The 26475-nt window shown below is 41.0% G+C and overlaps 1 protein-coding gene across 2 annotated transcripts in view; it reads right to left on the minus strand.

The window, feature by feature from the left end:
* The window catches only part of soga1 (suppressor of glucose, autophagy associated 1), a 68107-nt gene that overhangs the window by 15351 nt on the left and 26281 nt on the right, over positions 1-26475 (minus strand). The window contains exons 5-11 of one of the 2 annotated variants that reach the window (XM_026366907.1): positions 10062-10124; positions 7884-8051; positions 7157-7310; positions 6198-6762; positions 4865-5174; positions 4175-4396; positions 1759-1896 (exon numbers count right to left, since the gene is read on the minus strand). In XM_026366907.1, coding sequence (XP_026222692.1) covers positions 1759-1896; positions 4175-4396; positions 4865-5174; positions 6198-6762; positions 7157-7310; positions 7884-8051; positions 10062-10124 — 1620 coding nt within the window. Of the gene's footprint in view, positions 1-1758; positions 1900-4174; positions 4397-4864; positions 5175-6197; positions 6763-7156; positions 7311-7883; positions 8052-10061; positions 10125-26475 lie in introns of both variants that reach the window. The other variant, XM_026366906.1, reaches the window with a different exon arrangement.

Raw genomic sequence — 26475 nt, forward strand, 5'->3', positions numbered from 1 at the left:
CCTCATCTCATGCACTCTCCCATGCCCCATTTGGCTGCTGAGTGAGTGCGATCCATCGACCCAGCACTGTGTACCACTAATGTCCTCTTTCACTCTTCACTGGGCTCCACCCTCCATCATTCTCCACCCAGGCTGCTCGCAGTGACCACTGACAGCCAGAAAAACTATTCTGAACTGTCCCAATATGACCATTAAAAAAAGTTTTTGAATGCACTCTAATAACACTGTTTTAATAGCGCAATTACATGTGCTATATATTTAGCTATATTTTAAGCATCTGTTGGCTTTTTTGCCAAGAATAAAAGAGAAGTTAGAAGATCAGTTCCACTTTAATGTTTGTGTAGTAGCTATAGAGCTGGAGCTGGAAGTTGAGTAGCTCAGTAGCTAAATATCATATATAAATAAAGGTGAGGTGAGGTGAGGTGAGGTCTATAGTCAAGTCTGAGACGGTGCAGCTTCACTGAGTCTTGCTGTCACAGTGAAATTGCAGCGTTTGGTAGGTGGACAGACAGGCTGTTATTTGTCCGGAAAAAAGATTTGGCTGAGCTATAATACAAACTCTAACAGTGAACACTGCAAGGTATGAGTGGTAAAATTATATGAATATTGTGGTGTATGTAAACACTGTGTGTGTGTGTGTGTGTGTGTGTGTGTGTTTCTGTCATGCTTTGCTTTATTCACCACTGTCACAAACACCACAGTCCATCAGTAATATCTGACTCTCATTCGTTATCTTTCTGTCTCCTTCTATTTTAGTCTCTCTCTCCCATTCAACCTCTCGCTCTTGGATAAAGACGCAGACACACTCAGCCCTAGTTACCATGGAGACATGCCACCAATGGTCAGCCAAACAAAAGTCCTTTCTTCCTGTCAGTCCCACAGCTGAGCATGAAGTCACTGTTTATGTTTGTTTACAATACTGTGTTGCAAGCAAGAGTCTGTGTGTGTGTGTGCAAATGTGTATAAATGAGCATTTATGTGTCTTTGGACAGGAATAAATTATATTGTCACTACATAGATAAAGAATGTTTAAATTATTGTTGCATGTTGATTTTAATTAATTCAAATTTATTTGTGGCTTATGATCATTTACAAACAAGTTGCCATTTAATTAAATTCACTAAAAGTTTCCTTAGTTACTTCACTATTTACCGTAGAAAAAAATCAAATTTGCAATATTTGATTTTTATATATTATATATATTTTGATCATATTTTAAAAAGAGCTCTTCACAACACAGTTTTGTATAGAAGTGTGTCATGGTGTGAATAGACTAAATTTGTGTTTGAATAAGAGTCATGTTTGGCGAAGAGCAAACACAGTATCAAGCCTAAGAACCCTATCGTATTTGTGAATCGTGGTGGTGTCAGTGTCATGACTTGGGCCTGCATCAATTTTCAAACTCTACAGGAAAATGTAAAGGAATACATCTTTGAGCTGAAGCTCAACAGAAAATGAATCTTGCAGCAATACAATGAGGCACAGATTCACATATAGTACTTGCAGTACTAGTACTATAAATATTTAATTTGACATAATAAATAAATAAGTGTAATGTTTTAAGTTGTTTGTTTAATTGGTAGATTGGGATTTGGTCAGAATATGTTAACATATTTATAAAAAACACAACCATAAAAAAACAACACCACTGCTTCCGGCTCGTGTCAGCTTCTGACTGAAAAAACTGGCAGCTGTCAGCCCAGATTTTCTCCAGCGTGCCTGTCACCATGTGAATGATTGTGATTTTCTGCCACTCACCAGAGCTTCATCCTTGTCTTTCTCCTCCTGTTCCAGTATAGTGGCTTCCTGCTTTTGCAGCTCGTTACTGTCTGATTGGCTGTTTTCTTCAGTTTTCTTCAGTTTCACCTCTGGCTCTGATTGGTCCCTATAATCAGGCTGCTGCATGCATGCATGGGCAAGTTAATGAAGAAAAATCAAACAAACAAAATTAAAAGAAAAAGAACAAATAGAGGAGACAGGGGGAGACGGGGGAGGAGGAGAAGTTGTGGAAAAAAAATAAGGAAATGATAGAAAAAACACAAACACAACAATAAGAAAACCAATACAACCATGATGGTGTCCATTTATGTGACAACATTGAGAAAAATGAAAAATAAAACTGATTCATGTATCTCACAAGACAAAGAAAAGGATGTAGAGGAAGAAGAGCTTGGTCAGAGAGGAGAATGACAGAGTGGAGAAAAGAAAGAAGAGGAGAATGGAGGGCAGAATGAATGGCTGGGGGAGAAAGGAACAAAGGAGGAGAGACGAGGGAAACGAGAATGGGAGAGAGGGGGAGGAGAGATAAGACCAAAAGGAAGGCAAGAGAAGGAGTAAGGCGGTTAGGATGGAAAGTCAGAGCGAAGAGTGCGAGGAAGGAACAAAGATCCGATGGAGAAACCGGTGCAGGTGTTATGGGCAAGAAGTGGAGGTAATGCAGGAACAAAAGGGAATAGGAAGAAAGCAGAGAAGCAGTGAGGGTGATGATAAAGACGAGGAGGCGCAAGAAATGGGAAGACGCATGTTTCATTGGGTGGAAAGGGGAAGATGCAAGTGAAGTGCAGAAATCGACGGTTATGGTGCCCGAGCAGGGGGAAAGAGGGAAGGAGGAAGGGAAGGAGAGAGAGGAAGGAAAGGGGAAGAGAAGATCGGAGGGGTGTTGGGACTCAGAATTGGCCTCTAATGGAGTCTAAACATTGTAGTTGAATCACTTCAAACTGCATAATTTCAGCACAGCTTCCTCCAAACAGGCAAATTAAATAAGATCAGAATAGAAAACACAGATTTCATATGAAAACAAGTTGCTCTTGTCGTAAATGCAGTACAACAACTCCATCTTAGCAGGAACATTTAAGTGGTCGTAGTTTTAAGAATCCAGTGTAGTGAACTGAACTGAAAAAGTTTCCAATATAACCTCATTCACCAAAGAAAAATGATTCCTACTCTCGTCAGATTTTATGTTTTCAGTGTCTGATAATTGAAAGTATTGGGAAAAGAGTGTCATCTATAATACTGCAGAAAAGCAGGCCAGTTGAGTAACTTTGATTTCACTGTGCCTTCATAACTGTATGGGTCTTATATTGAATTTCATACAGACCATTATAATCTTGAAAATACAATAGACGCTCAGAGTAAATCATAAATCACTGACAATCAGTCAGAACCCAAGAATTTCACCGTGGAACAGAAAATGGGATTTATGAAGTGTGATTGGAAATCGGTTTACTGTAGATCGAGCTCACTGTCTCATCTACTGCTTTTCAGAAATCTGTCAAACATGATCCCACAATTATGTTTCTACAGAACCTTTTATACATTTTCTTTGCACCTGAATAACAGATTTGAATAACTGACTTCTGTTGTCTCCAGTCTTCTGCTTAGGAATATTACCTGACCATAGACAACAAAAAATAAAATAAAAATCTCAACAAGGAACGCCCTTATTTCCCATGATACAACTGTCCCATAGGCCCCCCTGAGGCACCAAACTCAAACTGCGAATGTGAGGGAACGTATGGTTATAGATGTTACGTTTAAATGGTGGCAGCTCTCACCCATATTGCTCGACCACACTAGTTTTACACCCAGACTTTGTGTTGACTTGGTTTGTTGATGAAAATACATAAAAATAAACAGTGTTTTATGTGCCCTCACTGTGTCCATGCAACAAACAGGCTCCATTTGAGGCCTAAAGCAGCATTTACGTATCATGTTAGGAGGCAATTTAACCGCATGCAGAGGACATGGGCGGCATTATGTGGAAAGATTTACAGTGGCATCTCAAATCTGACTTCATCTATTACATCCACACAGCAAAGGATTTGTTTACACTGGTTAGCATTTGTCATTGTTGTTTATCTAGAATAAAACCTTAGAACCTGTTTTGGTCAGGACATTTCCGGTAGTGCGTCAGATTTGAGCATGCAGTGTAAATCCATTCTTCAGGGAGGAGGAACTAAAGCAGCATGTTTAAGTGGGATTGGAAGTGTTAGGCAGCCAAACTAATGGTTCAGCACTGAACCAAACACAAAACTGAAGAACAGAAAAAGAAACTTGTGACAGGAAAAAATAAACGCAACAAAATTAAAAGCTTAAAATAAAAAAAATCAGCTGGTAAATGAGAGAGAGAGAAGTGACAAGGGTTGAGGAGGAGGAGTGTGTTTCTTCTCTTTACCTTCTCCTCAGCAGTGATCAGTCTATCCTGGTCATCTCCAGAGAAGGGGAGTGAGGTGCACGGTGATGCTCCTTCAACCTGAGGGTCCCTCGCACCTGTTTGGGATTTACCCAGGCCGTCTACCCGCTCAACGAAAGCCTGTAGCTGAGTGTGTAGAGCCTGAAGCCTGCTGGTCAGAGCACCGACCAGAGGTCTGTCTGCCAGATCAGACAGCTCCGAAATCTGGGGAGAAAAAAAAAATCAGTCACTACACCTTCAGTAACAATTGTCCCACACTGGGAGTGTATACCAGCAGATGTTGTTGCCTGTTAGTTCTACTGTATCTTATTTAGTATTGACTGTGATTTATTGCAAATAAATAAAGTTTATAGACTGAAAATCACTTACGACTCACATCAACATTCATCAATTGGATGTTTTTAGTGACCTGTAACCCTACATCATCAGAACATATTCATTTTGATCACTCCCAGAGAGTCATACTGAAAGTTGAGGGATTTTATTTGTCTTATTTGGCAGCCAGAGAAATTCGCAGAGTAAATAAATAACACCCTGAAGGAAACACAACCAGTTGTTGTTGTTGTTATACTATCCAAATGTTTTAATATATACTTAAGTCATGTAAAAGGGCCACAAAAGCCTGGTCCTTTTTTAAAGGAAAAACCTCCCAACCTAACAGAGGACATGTACCTGGCTGTGAGGCGGAGGTTTCTCCAGGTCACACGGCTCTGCTGCGTCGTTGCTGCAGACCTTGTGATAGATAGATGGGGACGAGGAGGAGGAGAGGCAGTTGGACTCAGGGGAGGTTAGGAGCTGTATAGCTGTGGAAACCAAGCGAGCCTGGTCCCTCATGGCCAGCAAGGCATCATGGTCCTTCAGCCCCAGGCACCCGGGGAGTGAAGGTGTTGGTGCGTCAGCGTTGTCCTCGATCTTCTTTTTCCGCTCCTTGATCTCCAGGGCGTCATTCTCACCACCTACTGGCTCTTTGCGATGCGGTGGGCTGTTGGAAAAACAGAGCACGGTGAGAACTTCTTGTCTACGCTGCCTTTAAAAGAATCAAGATTACGAATGAATTCTTAATCCTAAAAAGGTTGGAAACAGATCTAAACATGTAGGAGTTATTGAAAGCTGTGTAAACTCCATGACTAATGACTGGAACTTAATGACTTTACTGACTCAGCACGTTGTCTCCGGACTCTTTGTCTAACACCACTGTGACTTTCATGTTGGTGGTTTTTAGGGAAATATCTATACATCTATTTGTAACAGCTACTGGTACGTTAGGTGTCACGCTAAACCAGGTTGGTGACCTAATTTCATGAACATGGTAAACATTATGCGTATATACTGTACATACCATAAATAATAGTATGCTACCTTTGCATGTCATTAACTTTGTCCTTTCTCTCTCCCATAGTTGTGCTTCCTCCTCTCTGTCTCCCTCTCCCTGTTCTCCTCTGTAGGTGTCCTCGGCCTTGGAGCTGTTACTGGTTCTACCAACCTGCTCAGTGTTTTTCCTGGTTGTTGTTGTTTTTTGTTGCCTCCTGTACTTTTCTCTCTGCTCTTTCCAATCACCCCAACCAGTCGAGGCAGATGGCCGCCCACCCTGAACCCTGTTCTGCTGTAGGTTTCTTTCTCTAAAGAAATGTTTTCCTCTCCACTGTCGCCTAGGGCTGCTCAGGTGGGGTTGATGGGTTTTCTCTATAATTCTGTATAAAGTTATATTTGTAAGGTCCTAAACCTTAAACACTGTAATTTGGTGTTATATAAATAAAATGTATTTGTATTTTCACTGTTTTGTAGCAATGAATACCAAATTACGGTAACCTACCCAAATAGAAACCAATTAAATCAACAGTGTTTTTATTAAATATGATCAGATGTTGTGTGTATGTGTTTTTGGTAGTAACTACCACTAATACCCCCATGGAAACATTCCCAGTACAGAATCACACCATCAGAGATGCATTTTACCCAGAAAAATGTAATAACAGAGACCTGTACACCTGAAATATGAGACTACCTGGTGGGGAGGCACTCAGCAGAGTCTCCAGCCTCTGCATCAGTCTCCAGAGCCAGTCGAAGTGAAGAGGATGAGGAGGACGGAGCGTGATAGGAGGCCAGATCACATCTCTGTAGGTTGGACAGAAGCACTCTGTTCTCGTACTGAAGCTTCTTCACCTTCCCGCTAAGTTCTCCAATCTGAAGCCTCGCCAGTCTGAGCTCCTCCTCCTGGGCAGGGGCGTCTGTGCTGATAAGCACCGCCCCTTCCTGTATAGAGTGGACCAAGCTGTCGTTCAGCAGCCCGTCCGTCAACGACGTCAACGAATTGGAAGACAGCGTGGATGTCGGTGGTGGAAGCTCAGATTTGTAGCGGTTGATCTCGTTCATCAGGAGTTTGTTCTGTTCCTCCATCTCTATCAGAGACCTCCTCAACAGCTCCGCTTCCTCCTCCACGAACTGGAGGTGTCTCTGGAGCTCCATGACGTTTTCTGATGAAGCCCCTCCACCGAGCACCATGGCTCCTCCCGCGAGGCCAAGACCCGCCCCCAGGACACCACCAACACCAGTGAGCTCTTGACTGCAGTCTAAGGGAAACGTGAGAGGTGAAAGGTCAAGCAGTGCAGAAAGAAAAAAAAAGCAAATGAAATGTAATAAAACTGTATAAAACAATAATTAGATTAGAAAATAATAGAAAAGCCTATTATTTTACAGATTAATGACAGTATGGTATGATGAAAACACACTTATAACATTTGCTGATCTTTTTGTTTTTATTTTTTCCAATTTCAGGCGAGCTGTAGTCATTAATCAATGAAAAAAGACATATTTTACACTGCCATTTTCCTATACAATCATTTTTTAATTCGTTAATTAGCTACCTGTTGATTTAAGATCACTTGCACTTCCAGAGGAACTCAAGTCTGAGAGACAAATTACAGAAATGTATGACCTAGTCAGTGAGATGAGTTGAAAAACTACCTTGTGGTCCCTTCATGTCGTCCATCTCAGCCCGCAGCCCCCTGTTCTCCACCTCCAGCTCCACAATGCGTCGACTCAGCAGGTTGGCCTCCTCCTCCACCAGCTTGAGATGGACTCGGATCTCTGCCTCACGGGTGTGGGGGGAGTCAGCAACCTGGGGGGAAATCAAATAAAGAAGACTAAGGAGGGCAGGAGAACGACTTCCTTACTCATCTTATACCTATACAACACTTTTTATTGTAACTGCTTATTTGCTTTTTAATTCCAGTTTTAAGCCCTCCTTCTGTATTACCAGTGCTGGATATTTAAATTCTCATCCTCCGTTATAACGTTGTAGGACAATCATTGACTGTGTTCTGCTTGTTGAAATGTTTCTTAATGTTTAGTAAAACTGCTCAAAAGTAAGTTTGATTTTACGAGTTTTGTCGAGTATTCTGGCTGTTTCTAAAACAAAGTTTTCTCTGGCGGCTTTGGCAAACGGTAATATCTATCATTTGGGTTTTAAACGGGAACAGACTGTGGGAATACTTTACAAACCATAACCACCATAATTACCCAGTGGCAGCGTTTCACAGCCCTCAAAGATAAAGTGCTACATGCTAAGAAAAGACAGAAACTCAGAGTTTATATTTCTCTTAAGGTGTTTTGAAGACAACACCACTGTATCACTGTTTTTAATGATGTGACATCAAGATCCTGATCACTGAGCCCCTCATCCTCCCCTCACCTCCTCCACAGTGAGCGTGGCGTCAACGTCTCCATACAGCGATCTGTACTTGGCCAGCTCTTCCTTCATGGCCTCACTGTCCTTCACCAGCTTGGTCAGCTTCTTGCACATCAGGGCTGATTCCTCTTTGGCAAAGTGGAGCTGACACTTCAGGTCCGAACTGTCCTCCTACAGCGAGGGCACAGAGCGAACAGAGATCACCGACGTGACGCTGATACACAATAGTGCTGTGTCACAGAGAGGTCGACGTGCACGTACAGGTGTTATCTTTATATTTAATGTCATTATATAAAAATTCAAACATTTGTAGCTTCCAGTCTGTTTCGTTAGTGGAATAATGCTGCACCCTGAGCTGCAAAATGAATGAATGAATGAACAATTGATTGCAATTGATGATTGAAAAGAACTGATTCACTACTGTTGAGACAAGAGGGTGCTTCAATCAGTGTGTCCTGAGAAAGAGGTTATGCAGAGAAGGACAGAGCTCCTCACAGAGAGAGAAACACATACAGAGAGTAGAAGGTGGATACAGATAAATGTAAGGACACACACAACAAGCTGACCAGTCAGATCACTGCATGCACAAAGTTGCTCAACTCGCAATCTGCGACTTTAAATCTATCCAGAGTGACAACTGGGTGACATCAGAGGTCAAAAGTGAAGCATGTGATGATTTTGTCATTGAATTATGTGTTGGAGCTAAATTTGAGTATTTGGTTTTTTCAAACCACAGCAATGTTTTGACATCGTCTCTGCCAACTGCAGGATACCAGACTGTTTGCTCTCTGCTCACTGAACAGGAGCCACAGTCTATTACAGCTGCGCAATCAACTGGGATGAACCGGCTTTTCATTCTATTTAAAACTGCTTTGAACTTAAAAAGTAATGACAAAGAGCTATTTGACTAACTTGCGGCTTTTTCAGACACCAAACGATGAGGTCAGAGCCGTGCTGTTTTTACTTGTCTTAGGGCTTTTACGTAAACAAAGGAAACAGAAACTCCAGCAGACTCGCTCATTAGTGGTTTGCCTCAGACATCATCTACAATCTGAAATGAATATTTACTAACTCAAACAAAATACAGAGTGTACGGCTGTAGCAGAAAAAGTGTATTAAAGGGTGCATGTTATCGCTCATAAATTCAGTGTTTATTTGTATTTGTTATTTATCTTTCTCTCCTTTTAAACAAAGGGTTCAGCTAAACATCACACGGTCTCTGATACTGCAGAAATCACATCATCATCATCATTAACGCTTTAAGTAAAAACCTGATTACATTTGTCAGGTGGCCTCGAAACACGCGTTCAAAAGAATGGTATGACCTGACGTGATCCCGTGCAGCCATTCCTCAGAAGCAGCTATGTATTTGTTTTACAGCCTGTGGAGCGTTTCCAACCACATTAAGCGAGGGCGAGTTTACAGCCATTTATGGTATGTGGCTTGGAGAGGAAGGCTTGTGTTAGCAGCCAGAGAGAGAGAAAGAGCGAGCGAGAGAGTTATCATCTAAGGTTATGTTTAAGTCCTCTAGGTTTTTAATGTGTATCTGTGTCGTCTACTGTTTTCTTAAACAGTAGACGACACAGATACTGTACTGCCTTTTTAGAGACTGGGAAACGTATGAGAGAGAAAAAGTAGAGTTGCTGTTTGTTTCCGTTTCAACAAATCGAGTATGTAGAAATATAAAGTGAGATGTTGAGACCTGATCTGCAATCCAAACATGAACAAGCTGCACGGACGGCAGTAACTAGAAACACCTGCAGGAGACGATGGAGAGAAAAAAACTAAACACGAGAGGCAATACGGGATCTGCTGATCTATCTGCTTTACACTTTGCACGGCTTGTTTAGACAGATAGAGTGTGATCCCCAGAGGAAATGGGTCACACACACAACAAGAGACGCTGACATGAGAAGCACATGAGCAGCGAGGCAGAAGCACAGGCAAGATTTCCTACATGACAGTGGTGATCAGCTGCCTCGGACAAACCCAAGATGTCTACTCTGAGATCGATTTTTGTTTGATACAGTATTTCATCAAAAGTGTTTCCAAAGGTGCACTGTGTCCAGGTTTGGGAGGTTTTAGGGTTTAGTAGCTGAAACAACACTGTTTCTCTTTTTGATTTGGTGTGTGTGTGTGTGTGTGTGTGTGTGTGTGTGTGTGTGTGTGTGTGTGTGTTACCTGTGGACAGAGCTTCTTGTCAGGTTTGTTGTTGGGTCGGGCTCCTCTTTTCTTCTGGGAGTTCTGCAACAGAGACAGTGTCATTAACAAGACGTGACTTAGACTTTGGACTGTTTCAGAAACATTAAAAATAAATTCAGCACAGACAGAGAGAATAACCTGCAGTGGAACAGATGTTGGATTTTAACTTTTGTCTACAGTTCTCAATAAATTATTTTCCAGGTCAATAACCTTCCACATGTGCACTTGTGCTTCAGGAGCCTCCACAAACAGAGTTGTTCATGTATGATTCACATTCATCTGATGTCTCTACGGATCTTGATTTCAAACTGTGACATAAACAGACCACCGTCCTTCCACCAAGCTGCAAAACTTTCTGTTGCACTAACTCCTCAGTACTGACAGTAACTAAAAATGCAAGGAAGTTTATCGAGATGTTCTTCAATCATGTATCTTTAATGGAATATGACGTTTTGGAAAATGCATATTCAACGACAACATCAACACCACTCTCATGGGAACGTTCTAGCATTCAACCAATCAATCTTTGTTGTCCCTCATAAACATGGTCAGATGCATCCATAAGAAGGAGAAAAAAACAAAGATGTACCACGTATTGACATTCACAAAAGGCTGGCCTGCTCACACACAAACACACACACACACACACACACACACACACATTAGCCTCTCCTCCGTTCATCCAAGTGTCTGCCCAGTGCATTAGACTCTCATAAATCATCATCCTTTCTTCTCTTAAGAGCTAAGCCCAAGCCACACACACACACACACACACACACACACAGAGTCGGGACAGACGCTGCAAGTAGCTAAGCTCATCTGGCTCAGGCTGTTTCCATGGAAACAAGCTACTCTCTCTGCATCGAACAACCAACAACAAAAGAAATGGAGGTATGGATGAAAGAAAAAAGGGTGAGAACTGACGAACGAAACTTAGTTCTTGGGTCTTTTTTTTTTTTTTTTTTAAATGTCATCTCGGCGTGTTTGACATTAATTGGTAAAATAGTGCAACTGTCAAGCAGAGAGGATTATCTGAATCATTTCTCTCCTGTCCAGGTGGAGCTGCAGTGCAGCATCAGCACGAAGGGTATTTGCTTATTGCTTTATTTCACCTCTCCCTATCACTCCATCCTCTCTTCCTCCTCTCCCTCTTATCTTTTCATCACTCTTCGGGCCATTTCCTGACCTTTTAATTTTTCATCTCCCGCTGCCCTGCCCTCTATGTCTCCGATCTGCCTCCCTCCATTTCTCTCTCTAACCTATTTGAGTTTATCAGGGTGCAAACAGTCTATTAATGGCTTTAAACTTACTGATCAATAAACCTGCTTGATAATGGAACCATTGATTCTGGTTGGAGGTTGAACAGATGTCAGAAAGAGTTGGATCAGGCTTATAGCAGAGTTCAGTAGCAGAGGAAAGCGTCGATGGAAAAAGATAAAAATTAATTCATGCTCGACTAATTTGCCTCCATCACTATTCACTGGATTGTTGCTTCATAAGCAACTAACTTGCTTCATGTTTTACTAAGACACTCAAATAGAACAATAATATGAGTAACAAATGTGCTCTTCCTGCTAAAAGGTGTGTCACATAGTTGCCCAATCTTCCCTTAACTGTCCAAAAACTTGCCCGGATTGTCAGTCAGCTGTCTAAAACCTCCACCATCTTGCCCAGACTATGATATTAATACTGTAAAATACCAAATAGCAGCATAAACTAGTAATTGGATAGGTAAACAGACTTGACCACAGAATGCTGACTCACTTTATACAACATATTATCTTATGTGTGTCTGAGTTGCCTCTAATTACATATCACCATCATATATGTCACATTAATCATTGAACTTCTCCCTAAAGCAGGAAAGAATGATGTGTTGGCAAAAATTTCAGCCAACGTGTTACTCGAGGAATTCTGCATATATGAGCCTGAAACATTAACAAAGACAATATCAAATTCCATGAAACTAATCACCGGCCACTTTGTGAAACACTCCCAGTTTGTCTTTCCTTCCCATGGGTGAGGTCTATTTCTAGCAAGCTTGTTTTTTCACCCAGCTAATTCTCATTTTTACACAAGTATGTTGGATGTATGGAAAGGTTCATTATTTATCATGTATAAAAAAAAACGCACACAAACGCTTTGTGACCCCAATCTGCCTCTCATGTTTCCAAGCTCACAGGTCTGCAGTTACATAGCAGATAAGGTGACAGGTTGACTTCCATGTTATCTGATCACACATTTACCGGGAAACTGCATCCTCTGCTTTTTCAGCAGCAGCAGCAGCAGCAGCAGCAGCAGCAAAAGCTTTGCCTGGTAACATGTTACTATATTTCACAGTAATCATGTTGTTGATATGAGGGATGTTGATGGAAGTGAAAGATGTAGCAAATGAGAACATAAATACTGGTGCACAGAGGAAAAAGCAATCAAGAGAGAGAGAAGGAGATATGGTCAGTGACATAGAGAAAACGACAGAATGGCAGAATGTGATAAAAGGAAGAGTGAAAGAGAGAGATGTTGGCATTCGTCTGCCGTGGATGAGGAGGCACAGCAGCGTGAACTCAACTCTTTCCAATTGAATCTGAACTGCAGATCAACCAGCCGTGACGCTCGGGCTGAGAGCAGGGCGGAGATCAAACACACCATGAGTCCTGATGAAAGACCCTGAGGAAAGTTAGGAAAGTCTGGAAGAGAATGGTGAAAAATGTTGAGACAGAGGCTAAATAAGGACAAGAAAATGTCAGAAACATGATGAAACTGAACAAACTAATGTTGAAACTCTGGATATGGAAATGATCTGCCCTCTGCAAGGTTTAGAAACTGAAGCAAAGGGAGCAAATGAGGACTAAATATACTGAAAACAATGATGAAACTTAGAATAAGGCTGCAAATAGTCTCGAAAAATGACAAAATACAAAGATATTGAGTCGTAATGATCATTCAAACAGCCGACAATAGAAAGAGGGAGATGAAAACAGAGTCCTAAAACCTCAACAGTAAGGACAAAAGAATTCGAAAGCATTCGATTGAGATGTAACTGCTGCTGTCTGGGTGACAGACTGGAGCGCAGTACCATCATTTTTTCTTTTTTTAACAGTGTGCTGATGTGCTTTCCGAATAGAATTGGTTTGAACAGCCGAGTCAGGTTACGGCCCGCCACACAGGTGAACTGACAATAGATGAGATTGCTCTCTGAGAATAGAAGGGAGCGACGGCGAGAGAGAGGAGGCGGTAGAGAAATCAGATTTGCTTTCAGGTTCACCCGCATCAAGCAGCCATGAAATCCTGAGAGCTACACGCCAGAGAGGAGACTTCTCTGACGACATACGTTAGAAGAGTCCAACGATTACTCTGGTTGAGTTTCTGTTTCATTGTCTTGTGAAGTAGTTTGTAGGACGCTCTCTATAAGATGACACATTTATATAAAGGTTACTCACTTATCAGATTGCTTTTAATGGAATAAGTCGACATTTTAGGAAATGTGGGTGCAGTGAGAGAACTTGTGTCTGTATGTTAAGTACGTGGCTGGAGCTGGGAGGTGATTAGCTTGGCTTAGCATAAAAATGTGAGGAAATGTGGAAATGTGAGGAAAGAGTCAGCCCACACCTCTAAAGTCACTAATTAGCACCTTTGAATGCGCCTCTAAAAATATTTAAGGGGATTTATGTGCAGGAAATCTGAACTTAATGTCAATTTCTCAGTATAACCAGTTACAATTAGGAAATGTCACAGTTTAGTTGATGTAGATGCACAAATACAACCTGGTTAAGTTTAGGCTCAAGTTGAGGTTAAGTACTATTAAAATTAATACTTCTTTGATTTTCCAGAATATAGTGACATGACACTTTTGAGACTGAATATGTAATGGACAGGTGTTGTACATTCCCAGACATGGACACACTCATTGCAAACTGGAGATTTAAGGTAAAAATTATAAATTATTTATATGAAAATATCACCCAAAGGCACTGGTGGTCATCTTTAAAACTGTGAAAGTCTTAAAAACTTTTTTCTGAAGGCTGGAATTCAATCAGATAGAATATGGAGTGAAAGTGTGTTGTATTGATAGTCACAACAACACATATATAGAGAGTGTGCGTCTCTGGAAACACAATTGATTTATTGGTGAGTGAATACAGCAGCAGAGACACACGCGCTCTCTCACAGGCAAAGCGGCCATGCACACACAGTCGACAAAACATGCAGTGGGTTGCGTAACCAGGTTGTGTGTCTGTGTGCGTGTTTAAGAGAAGCACGGATGGAAGCAGAGAGAAAGTGTGACAAGTGGGGCTGGAGGAGATAATTACACAGCGCTACACCTACTTCGGGTAGCAAAACACAACAAATCAGACCTCTATCGCCCACAGCCAATTTCAATAAATATTTAATTGAGCTCATTAATGATCTAGTTTAATCTCTGTTTTTTTAAATAAGCAATATAAATGACGAATTATATTTTATTCTGCTCAAATCCAGCTATTTACCAAGTAAAAGCAATCCAATCATGTTCACATCACAATACAAATGGATGCGTGTAATGCTGTGAGCTAAGGCTAACATCATATTTATTCTTGGTTGCATTTGATAAGTGCTTTTACTGAATTCCTTGGATGCAAATGCATCGTTAAGCAGCTCTCTCCACTTGTCTGCAGGCAAAGAAAAGCAGCTCATTTCACAACGAAGCACAGCAGATAAGACCAGAGCAACTCCAGCGTTTCCCAAATCCCCTGTCTGCTCGTCTCATTACTACACACTCACGCCGTTTCCACACTCTGCAGGGTCTCTCACACTTTAACACACTTTTGTGAAAACATTATAACATCCTGCCAGTGCTGAATTAGGAAATAAACAGCCCATTTACTGTCAGCATGTCAAGCATAAAGCCTCTTTGTCTGCAGAAATGAAATAAGTCTGACTGTTCTGCTTTGAGTTTATAACTTAGATCAGTTGGAAAATGGGACAGTGGACCTCGAGGACCAGGACTGGACACCTTACTTTACATCATGCAGGTGGTTTTATATTGCACGCTTCACACATTAAACAGCAGCATCTATCTATAGTTTTTATCATAAGCTTCTGGTCGTACTGCAAAAGCACAAGTAAAACACCAGCTGTGAGTGTGCAGTCTGCAGTGACACTGAATTTAAAGTAAACTTTAAACATACAGTACAGAAAAACAAATTAATAGTATCTCCATGAGCTCACGTAACTGCTGATAAGGTCGGGATGGAAGGAAATAGATGAAAATGCAGTAATGCAGGAAAAGAGCTGACGAGGAATTTTTCACAGGTGATGTAGGAGGAGAGCAGGTTCAACATCACACAGTGTTTTCTTTTATTTCAGAAAAAGCTGCAGAATGAGTATTTGAATGAACTGCCAAACAGTGAGCAAAGAAAACCGAACGACAGAGACAAAGAGGAGCCGATACGCTGAACGTCAAAATAATCTGTTTCTCTCTGGTGCTTGGGTTTGTCAGGGAGATAAGGTCACGACCTCGGCAGAGTGAGACAGACAGAATGATACGAACTGAGTGTTTCTCACCAGCGAGCCAGTGTAAAATAGGAAAACTATATCACGCAGTGGTGCACCGACTGTCTCACAGGGAAACCCCATTTTGTTTGTATTGATTAGATCAACACTGTCCTAAATAAAGTTAGAGTAATAGTCTTGTGTAATTTTTGAGTTGAGGCATTTTTGAGTTCTTTGAAAACGTCAGAGCTTCACAAAAACTTTTCTTTAGTGTAGTGCAGCAGTTTTACTCCAACTCAGAGCGCGCACGTACACACACCTCTTCATCACCTCTCTTCAGATGGATGTTCCTGTTAAAAATTGGTGTTAATCAATCTACCGCAGCCTTAAACGATCTGATGCCTGCTTTGATGTAGCTACGGTTTCCTGGTAAATCACCTGAACCTCACCTGATATCATCTCACTCCCTACAGCTACCGCAGCTCTGACATGGATCATGTCCAGCTGTAACAGCTATTTCTGTTCTTATTCATGAAATGCAGATCTGATTATTTGAAAGCACGGCTTTATGTTGTAAGTATCACCAATATGATCTGGGCTCGGCCTGCTTTTTAATTCCCCAATCATGTTTGTTGATGTATTTTTAGCTGTGGAAATGAACACTAACATGATTTAGCACAAAGGTGATTCAGCTCACATCCGTTTGTATGTATCAGCGTAGCTAAAGCCAAGAGGATGAATGGTCAATTACCATCGCATTAGCATAGCATTAGCGCAGCTATAAAGCTCCGCAAGGCTGAGGGATGGATAAAATACATCTGCACAGAAGCTACGCGTGCTGTCTGTCATCTTCAGCTTCGTCTTTCTCTCGCTTTAGTTCCATTATCGAAAATGTCTCCAACAAGTAATCATCTAACCACAACAGGCTGGATTACAACAAGACTAAACCAGCGTCCTCCTCATCTTCTGTTTACTTTGGCTCTTCACAGATGCAGACACACACACACACACACACACACACACACACACACACACACACACACACACACACACACACACACACACACACACACACACACGACACACGACACACTCCGATTTTGAATTACACAAACAAAGGAGAAGAGGAAGGATAAATGAAAGAGGGGAACAGAAAGAGGAAGAACGGGCAGAGGAAGGAGGAGTTGCAGTTCTTTGTCCCCAGAACCCCTGCTCACTTCCAGCCACTTCCATTATAGAAAAGCTTGTATGTGTGCCAGTGTGTGTGTATGTGTGTGTGTGTGTGTCCAGACACTTGGCTTTTGAAGGCAGTGTGTTAGTAGGTGACCTTGCAGATAAAAAAAAAAAAACATTCAAGCTTTGTTTTAGTCTGAAGTATTTATGTGTATGCTGCGTGTAGCTAATGTATTCCTGTGCATGTGTATTTTACATTGTGCAAGCAATGAGTGTGTGTATTACATTTAACGTGTGTGGAAGGCGTTTTATGTTCGTGCCCAGCAGTGGTTGGAAGCCGAACAGAGCTACGTCTGCACAAATTGATTGAGAGGAGGCGTTTGTGTGTAGCAGACGTCAAACCTGAACGCCAATGCCCCTCTTACCCTCCCCACCTTCAAATCCCTCCTCAGGGTCATTCATCAAAAGGGCTACTAATCTGATTTTAAATGCACATCAGTCCATTTCTGTTTGGCTTTTGCAGAGCATGGATGATATTAATGACTATTTTCATTATAAACACATGAAGTATTTCTTTGTTTGGTGAACTGATAATGCCCACAGTGAGCCCAGAGAGCCAAAGAGGTGACATTTCAATTGTTTACAGGGATACTGGATAAGATGTACTAGAACTAGATGTACCCTGTATAGGATGCAGAGGGTTTCTTTGATTCTGCTTTATGTAATAAATGGACTATGATGAACAGGATTTGTAGGACCCTGCATCCTTTAATAAATGATGATAATATCAACGTATGCCTTGTTATTCATGGGCAAATAGTGTTTCTCGCTCTTTATGATGCTTTTATGTGATGGATTGTTGGCACCATGACACACACAAACACACGCACACACACACAAAAACAAAACTGCTGCAGGAGAGATATTTGACAGAAACAAAGACCACAGTATGACACAATTTAATGACTGTGTATAGCTGAGAGGAAAAGTAAAAATACTCAAATAGAGGAGACAAAGGGGGAACTCAGAGCCTGGAGAAATTAATATTTGATTGTCTGACCTGCACTACTAGGAGAAGCAGCTCCACCAAGCAGAGGATGCAGCATCCATTTACATCCCCCCGCCTCCCGACAAAACGGTCCAACAACCACAAGCCATAATACGTTGCCGTGGTGATGGCTTTTGCAGCCTGTCACCACGGCACCCCGTTGGCAACACATTAATGAAAAGACAGCAAGAGGAAGAGGAGGAAGGAAGGGAGGAGAAATAAATGAGGGGAGAGCAAGGGCGGAGCGAAAGATGAATGATAAGAGGGTCAGAGGTGGAGAGGAGGAGAGAAAGTGAGAAAGAGCAAGGATGGCGAGAAGAGAGGATAAAGAACAGAGGAGGGAAGGTGGTCAGCTTGAATGAGAAACACACAAAACAAAGGTCTGTTTAGGTAGCACAGATTATTAAAATGCTCCTGAAAAGGTGAGACAGCCTCTGTCCTCTGGTCATCTTCTTCTTTCATCTAAGAATAAATTGAGCGCAGATTACAAAATTTAATACGTAATTACATTTGAATATCATATGTAAGCATAAGTGATGCTACATAGTAAATGCCTGAACTGAGATAAGTGGAGAAAATGATCAAAACAATAATAACAACGCATAATGAGAATCTTATTGTAAGCTGTAAAACCTTTCCCTGATGTTTCTTCTCTTTCTTGCCTTCCTCTGTGTACGTATATTTGGAAATAATGTAATGTAATGTGAAACTAGCATAAACATGATGTATTGTTTAATATCTCTTCTCCCCACTGGTGCCCTGCATTATCATTTTTGTAAATATGAGCACTAAAGGCTGTAAGGATGATTCATGTGTTTGTCTGGAAATATTTCTATTTTGCCAGAAACTGAGAAACATGTGGTGGAAATTATTGACTATAAACGTGTGATAGGTGTGATATTGATGACATTCATCAATAAGTTATTGGTTGTTGTTGAGGTGTTTGTGTAGGTACTGCTCAGTACTGCTAAATATAAATATATAGTGTCAACATCGAATCCTTCTACATTCATTGTAAATCTGTTGTGCACTTGTTTTACTGTACGTACAGTAGCAACTGTTGTAATAGTGGAACTGTAATTAAAGCAGCACCGGCTTCACCTTTTTCAAACAGATTCAGAGTTTGAGTTTTTAATTGTACTGTGTTTATGCCTCATCTCGTCTTGTTAAACGAGTTAAACTTCACCCCATACCCCCCCCCCCCCCCCCCTTTCCTCTTTTCTCACTTGCAGGCACCTGAGCTGCCAGCAACTGTTCCCACAGAGTCACAGAGAGAAACCATATGCGAATAAAAGAAACACAGGCACAGACAACACAAGCTTCTCCACCAACACAGAGAGTCTCCATCTGGTGTGTGTGCGACAGAGGGTGTCCTCAGCAAACCACAACACAGCGCCCTGTTTCATCCTATAAATAGAGAGCATCATCTGCAATCACACCTCCCTGCACCCCTGTTGTCTCTCCATGACTGTACAGTTCACATTTAGTCAGGAATATGTTGTTACCATTAGTTCATAATAAGAGCTGTAGTGACAAAGCAGCAATATGCTTATTAAGGTGACATTAACTAAGACTGTAGTGTACTCATTACCCTGCTTTTATTTGCGATGATGTGACATGCTACAATTAGGTTTATAACTCAATACGACATCATATCTACTCTCGTTCTTATTAGTCCAAAGCTGTTCTGCCAAAGCCTGAACTTTATTTTATTTCCTATTTATTACTGAATGAGAACAGTTTTTTGTGTTGACAGATTCCTAAAATGCTGTTAGCTAGTCAGAAAATAACATTTCAAAGCAACAAAGAGGCACAACTGAATTATAACACTTTTTTTTTACTATATATGCAAAACCACTTGACGGCTCTGCTCAGAAACTCATACATTTACATGTGCACACACACACACGCACGTATACAGATGTCCATCTCACCTCCATATGGCCGGCGGCCTCTTGAAAAACGTGCTTCACATGTTGAATTAGTCTGGATGTCCTGTCACATGTGGTTTCACACCTGTCACACACACGCTTGTCTTTCCATAGGTACAATGACACTCATTGAAATAATAAGCTCCTTATGTCCCCCTGTCAACATATGATGGAGGGAGGGAGTGAAGTGTAGCATAGGTCGAACTGCAACACTTATGTCAGACTGTGTGTGTTTGTCTAGTTTTGTACCGCTGCACATATTTGACTACAACATTAAGAATCACAACTCATAATCTTTTACTGGTCATAAACAGAGTTGTGTTAAATATTAAGTAGTGAATAAATGTATGTACATTAGCAAATATGCATGAGACTATCTCAGTTCAGCTTAACATGCATCATTTCCACTGTCCCAGTAGAAGCCCGCAGGAAACCATTTGTGTTTCATATAAGCCCACTAAGTCCTTTGTGCTTTGAATAATAACAGCCTGTTTGATCTCACTGACAGCAGAACAAAGCCCGGCTCGGATGCACATGTCAGGGCTCTGGTGACCTTTAGGTGTGTCCGACAGTTCAAACGCACAGACGAAGATCAAGCACAGGCACTAGACGCAGGTAGAAAGGTGACACAGATAACTTCCTAACAGACGTCAATAACGGACAGGACACAGTTTTAATAAATAAATGAATAAACAAAAAACAAAAAACAAAAAAAGGGTTGGTGACTCCTGTGTTACTGTGGGTTCTTATGGGTTAATCACACTAGACAATAATTATTAGTATGTGGAAAACTGCTGTCACATGTCACGTTTTAAACATTTAATTTATCCACCGTGTTACTGTACCTGATGTATCTGATGAGTAACAATATACATTACTGTCCCCTTAAACTAAACTGTGGTTTAAACAAACACACTCATACTCTGTCATACCAGCTGAGACACAGCTTACCCGAAGCGTCAGAGATCTCCTATATTTGTTGACTGATTTCAAACACACTGCTCATCTGTCTTGAGTGTTTGTTCCCATCCTTCCTTTTATCAGAGTCCTGAAATCCTTGGCAATCAGCGTGTCTGACAGGAAATCAAACAGGATATGACACGCTGATTGGAGACTTAACCTCGCTCTCTAAGGAGAAAAAGATGTTGTGACCTCGACTTGTTCCCACTGAAGTCAGTAAGTCAGTAAAAACTGCTCTCCTTGTTCTACATAGTATGTTTGAGACATACTTTGATCTTTTAGTCATTTTCTTTCAATCTCTTGCTGGTTGCAATTTGCATTTTAAAACATAGCTACCTGACTTTTGTTCATTTATCCCACTGCAGACAGATTAACTAATGACTATAACAGCGCACAGAAGCACAGACACAAAGTGTAAAGCATCCTTGTGTGATGTAGCGACAGTGTTTGTCGGGCACTGACCAGGAGACGAAGCTTTGTACAACAAATGTTCTCTACATGGCGCAGTTTGACATGAATCAACTCAGGACTCACTCAGACGCTAATGCAGACACACAACTGCACACAGTCATGCATGTGTTCAGACATTAGTCTGAGTTAGGGGATGGGCTTAATGTGTTTTTAAAAGGCCAGTTTATCGACCTGCAGCCTGGAGAAGTTATTACAAGAGAGTGGGAAACGCTGAGAACAGACAACATCCCTGATCACAGATAAACAAATCTAATGAACAAGAAGATCATCATGTGGGGCTGTTGTCTTTTTACTGTGTGGCTCTTACTGTCTGCTACTGCAGATTGTTCCCAAGGGACAATAAACTTTAGTGCTGCATAAATTACAAGCAGAGGAGAAGCAAAGATAAAAAGGTAGGAAAATAAAAGGACAGAGTGGGAGTAATGGCGACACCAAATTATGACCAAATTAAAGAAATTCTTATTTATTGTGTAGCTAAGGAGAATCAGACACTACTGAGAGGTGTTGGGCTTGCAGTCATTACAACAGGAGGGTTTATATAAGGTTCTTTTTAAGTATTATCTTTTTGTAATATCAAATATTGGTTTCTGTGTATTTGTCATTAAATATCAGCAGTCACATGTTAAGTTAGTAAAATAATAATAATAATAATAATATAATCATGAGAAGAGAGCTAACAGAGCTTTTATCCTTATTAAAAAAGAAAAACACAGAGCAAAGATTAGATTTGCTTTAGACTCATATTTGTGTCCACTTGGGGTCTTTGGTTTAGTGAAAGATGCAAAAATGTCAAAATGTCTAAATCTGTTGAAAACCAACAACATTCAGTCTTGTACCAGTCGTCAGCTTCACACCAGAAACCTTCATTCACTTGCTTTATTTAAAGGGCAGCGTCTCTCTCTCTCTGTCTTGAAATAAATCACTGCAGTGAAGCTCCTGGCGGAGACTCAGACACACACGCACACGCGCACACACACACACACACACACACACACACATACACACACACACCCAAGACCTCTCCGTTCTGCTCCGCTGATTTGATCAAATCAGTGCTGGGACCAACTAGGAGGTAGCCATTAATTTTTGACCTGAGTTTGCCAAAGCAACACGAGCTCGCTTAGCGAACCCTCTGAGAACTGTGGTGGGAATCACCAGAGTACCCAAAGATAACTCAGGGAGGGAAATTACCCATTAAGTTCAGGCTTTCACCGCTGCTGTAGAAAATGTTTGTGGTAGTTATTAGAAAGCCTATTTAACAGAACCTCCAGGACATGATAATCAGTCTGAGATAATTAATAAGTCAGGGTGATATCAACTTTTTTAACAGGTTTTTAAGTGAGGTGCATGTTAATGGCAGCATGTACACACAGCTGCCTCCTTTGACTGGCAAACAGTAAAAGTGCTTCTAACGTGTACAGGTTCATGTTCTCTAGCAGTGTGGATATTGCCCATTTAACCAGTGATTGTCTGGCCTTGTTCACTGCAGTAATGATATTACTCCAGCTACTATCTCCCCTCCTGGCTAAGCCTCATGAACACTGTGCAGAGGACAGGGAACACCGAGGGAAAGCAGATAAATCCGGGTGTTGGTGAAGGGGAGATGTGCTGCTGCTGCTGCTGCAGAGGACAAACCTTCAGTAAACTGACCTTGACAACAGGACACATTCAAAGGCTTCTCTTTACAATTTAAAGTTGCAGCAGGTCGTTTCAGTGCTGGCAGACTGTTTGAAATGTCTGAAATGAAGTCCACTTTTTTTTGTTGTCAGAACGTGCAGCCAGTAAGCTCATGTTTACCCATGACAGCCACACTGCAGAGCTTTTTATGGCACTTAAAAGAGGAAGATAGCTGTTTTCTGCTATTGCAAAGGAAGTCTCTACACAATCAGCAGTTGTGCATGTTTGACATCATTAAATGTATGTGTCCATATAGTCCTATTTTCAATTTCAACTGCATGGTAAAAAGGTTCACAAGACAACCATTCTATTACTGACTAATGACCAGAATTCACATTTCCTTTCTTAGCATCCATACTTTGATGTTTGGTGAGAGGCTTGTAATGCAGTGCTTTGTGTAGACAGGCAGAAGCACTATGTCTATCTCTCGTCTTGTGCTGTGCCACTACTGAGATAAAGTTTATAGAAAGCAAAGTGCACCTATCTAACAGGCAGTGTGCGTCCACCAGAGTACATTTACTTTGTCCTTGTGTGAGATACTAACAACCGCCTGTTTGAATGGTGTTAATTGCAGTGAATGGGAGAACGGTTAAGTGCCTAAATTATATCATAGTGCTGTCACTACCTTTACCTTTAATCTCCTGATGAACCTAACCTCTCTCTAATGGTCCACCAGTGTCCTCTGCCATCATACAAAAGGACAGAGATGAATCTCTCTTGCTGTAGGAGTACAGAATTCCTGTATCTGCTCCGCTGAGCACGATCAGACGTCACACACCCCTCTCTCCTTTCCTAGTGCATCCATATATTTCCATCATTATATTTCTGCCTTTTCATTTTCTTCTCCACTTCATCTCTTTCTCTCTTTCTCTCTCTTCACCCTCGCTTTGTCTCCACGATTTTCACTTATCTCTCAGTCTCTTCATTGAAATCCCCCTGATTTCACTCAGTAGCCGCTCTGATTCACTTTCTCTGTTCATCTGTCTCATTTCGTTTTCTAGCTACGTCTTCATTTTGCTTTCCTCGGTTACTCAGGTGAATTATTGACCTGAGCATAAAGACATCACCGATCTGAAAGCGTTAACATTCTTCAATTCTTCTTTAACGTGATGGAACATTCATGGACATTTTTATCAAAGAAAAAACTGTGTGATATGATGATAGGATGGTATCTTACTGCGGATATTGTCAGATGATGTTTCAGACAAATGGATCCTCTGAGAAACTCTCCTCCACAGTTATTAACAAAAGGACTGTTTCTCTCAGGCTGGTATACCACCAGTCCATCCGAGTCAAACACACCGACAGTCCCCTCTATTTCTATCTTTATCTGTTCCCGCCTGTTAGAGAGTATGTGGTTACGTTAAAGCTACTCTTCTCTCCTCAGCCCAGCTCCATACCCACAGCTCTATTCTGGACCATTAACCACCCAATGATTGTTTCTGCGCTGGATGACTGGGTAAGGTTCGCTGCTGTACTACAAATGAATTATCACAACCTTTTACAGAAACACCAGAGGGATGGGATTAGAATACAGCAGGTTCCTGTTAATTACTAAGTAATAAAGTATATAAAACGGTGATAATAGCAGAATATGATACTGTATGTTAAAATGCACCCATTGCATGTTTTACATATTTACACACTGATCCTTCTGTTTTCCTCGAGCAACATGTTGCCAGATCAGCACACGGTAAATAATGTAAATAATAATAATGTAAAATCAAGGTGATTTGAGTTTTAGAACTTCTTCAACAATTATTTCTCTTATTTTAAGAATTAAGGATTTTCAGATTCAGGATCACACTCTTAACTACTGCTGTGACAGTAAATCTGAAACTTAAGAGGAGGCTTTAAACAATGATCAGTGTCTCTTAATCAGTATTGATCCTGTGAAGGTTTGTTTTCCAAACCAAACCTGACACATGTTCAGGACCAACCAAAAAAGTTTGCATTCACGTGGATGTCAGCTTGTCCTCCTGATCCAAACAGAAAAGAGTGTCCCGTCCGCTCAGCATCTTTTATATAACCTGGACCATCAGAATGATCAGAGCACACAAAGAGAGAAAGGCCGAGTTAGCCCGTTACATAACTTAGTGGTTAGTAAAAGGAGATAAGATGAATGGATAGCTGATGTATATAAAGTATGTATAGTTTTCGTAATCATTGTCATGACTTTACTGGCATCAGCAAGAAAATGTGAGTCTGAGTGAAAATGTGAAAGAAGTACAGATCTTTCCATGACACAGTAACCTGTTTCACAAACTCGATGTTTATTTCTAAATCAGATTTTAAGGTCAAGTAGATTTTTCTACTTAGATTTATAATCTAAGCAAGTTAACCTGAGCAGGAGACATGTGTAATTTATTTTTTTGGAGTATTGCCTCCAATTCTTCTTTTTCCTTGTGCAAAAAGTAAGTTGAAAGAGAGAGCACTGACCCATCCTAATGAGCTCAGCACAATGGAAGTATGGAACTGTGAATTATGCAACACAGGCTTATAGAACAACTACAGTGACACTAGGAGCCATGTTGGAAGATGAACCGTTATATAATAATGAAAAAAGCAGAGCCTGTTATAACCATCCAGTTATTATTGAGTTCTAATTACATTATACACTATTAAGCACTTAACATTTTCACAGTGATGCTGTTCTGTTAGTATTTTAAAGAAATTAAATTTGGATTCAGAAATGTACACGTTTCATCTGTGTTTGTGATGGGAGTCCAGCAGTGGATCCTGTTAAGCACTTATTTCCTATTAAATTAATCCTGAACTGTGACTCTATAACAGTATCTATCAGTAGGCTTTTAATAATAGTTAAGAGATGATGAAAACTATTTATATAAATATAAATTTATAACTGTACAGCTGCAAAATCTTAAATCCTGACAAAATCATATATTACTTGAACAACAATGCACAGATAGTCAGACAGACAATGCAAAGATAAAATATTCTCATTGCACGCTTCACTTGTGACGTGGGACAAAATTTCCAGCAAAAGCTGAACCTTTGGTTGTAGGTTTACATTTTTATTGTGTCCAAATAATTTTGGAAGGGAAAAAAGGTGAAAAAGAAAAATCTAACTGCATCAGTTTGCAGTAAAGCTCGACTCTACCTTCCCCTGCCAGGCTTACAGCTGCTGTGGGACATCACACTAACACACCAGTGGAGTAACCATAGCAACACACACATGACACCAGCAATGTAGCTATAGCAACCGCGGTGCAGCCAGACGAGCATCAGCGGGAGGTGCCAGCTACTCGTTTTCCACGTCTCCACTTCCACATCACAACAAGAGCCGGCCGCTCGGTGATGATGTCACGCAGCCTCACCCGGGTGATGGAAAAAAAGCAAGGAGGAGAAGTAGTAAGGAAGGGAAGAACGAGAGGGAGGTGAGGAGAAACAGAAAGGAGAAGACAGGAAGGGAGGGCTGGATAAAGGGAACTGTATTTGGACCAATTAAGATTGTACTGCACATGTCTGTTTTACAAATGACCTGCAGCTGCAGTCCATGTTAATCTCAAGTGCTGCCACCACAGGGCAACGTCAATCCACGGCAACACCGGCGTGTGTTTGCTTCATTTCTGCACTGCATGTTCTAGTCTGAGTCTTTCTGTTTTTTCTTTCTCTCTTCATCAGTGGTGAACTTGGAAAT

This window comes from Anabas testudineus, chromosome 7 (genome assembly GCF_900324465.2).
Source record: "Anabas testudineus chromosome 7, fAnaTes1.2, whole genome shotgun sequence".
NCBI lineage: Eukaryota > Metazoa > Chordata > Actinopteri > Anabantiformes > Anabantidae > Anabas > Anabas testudineus.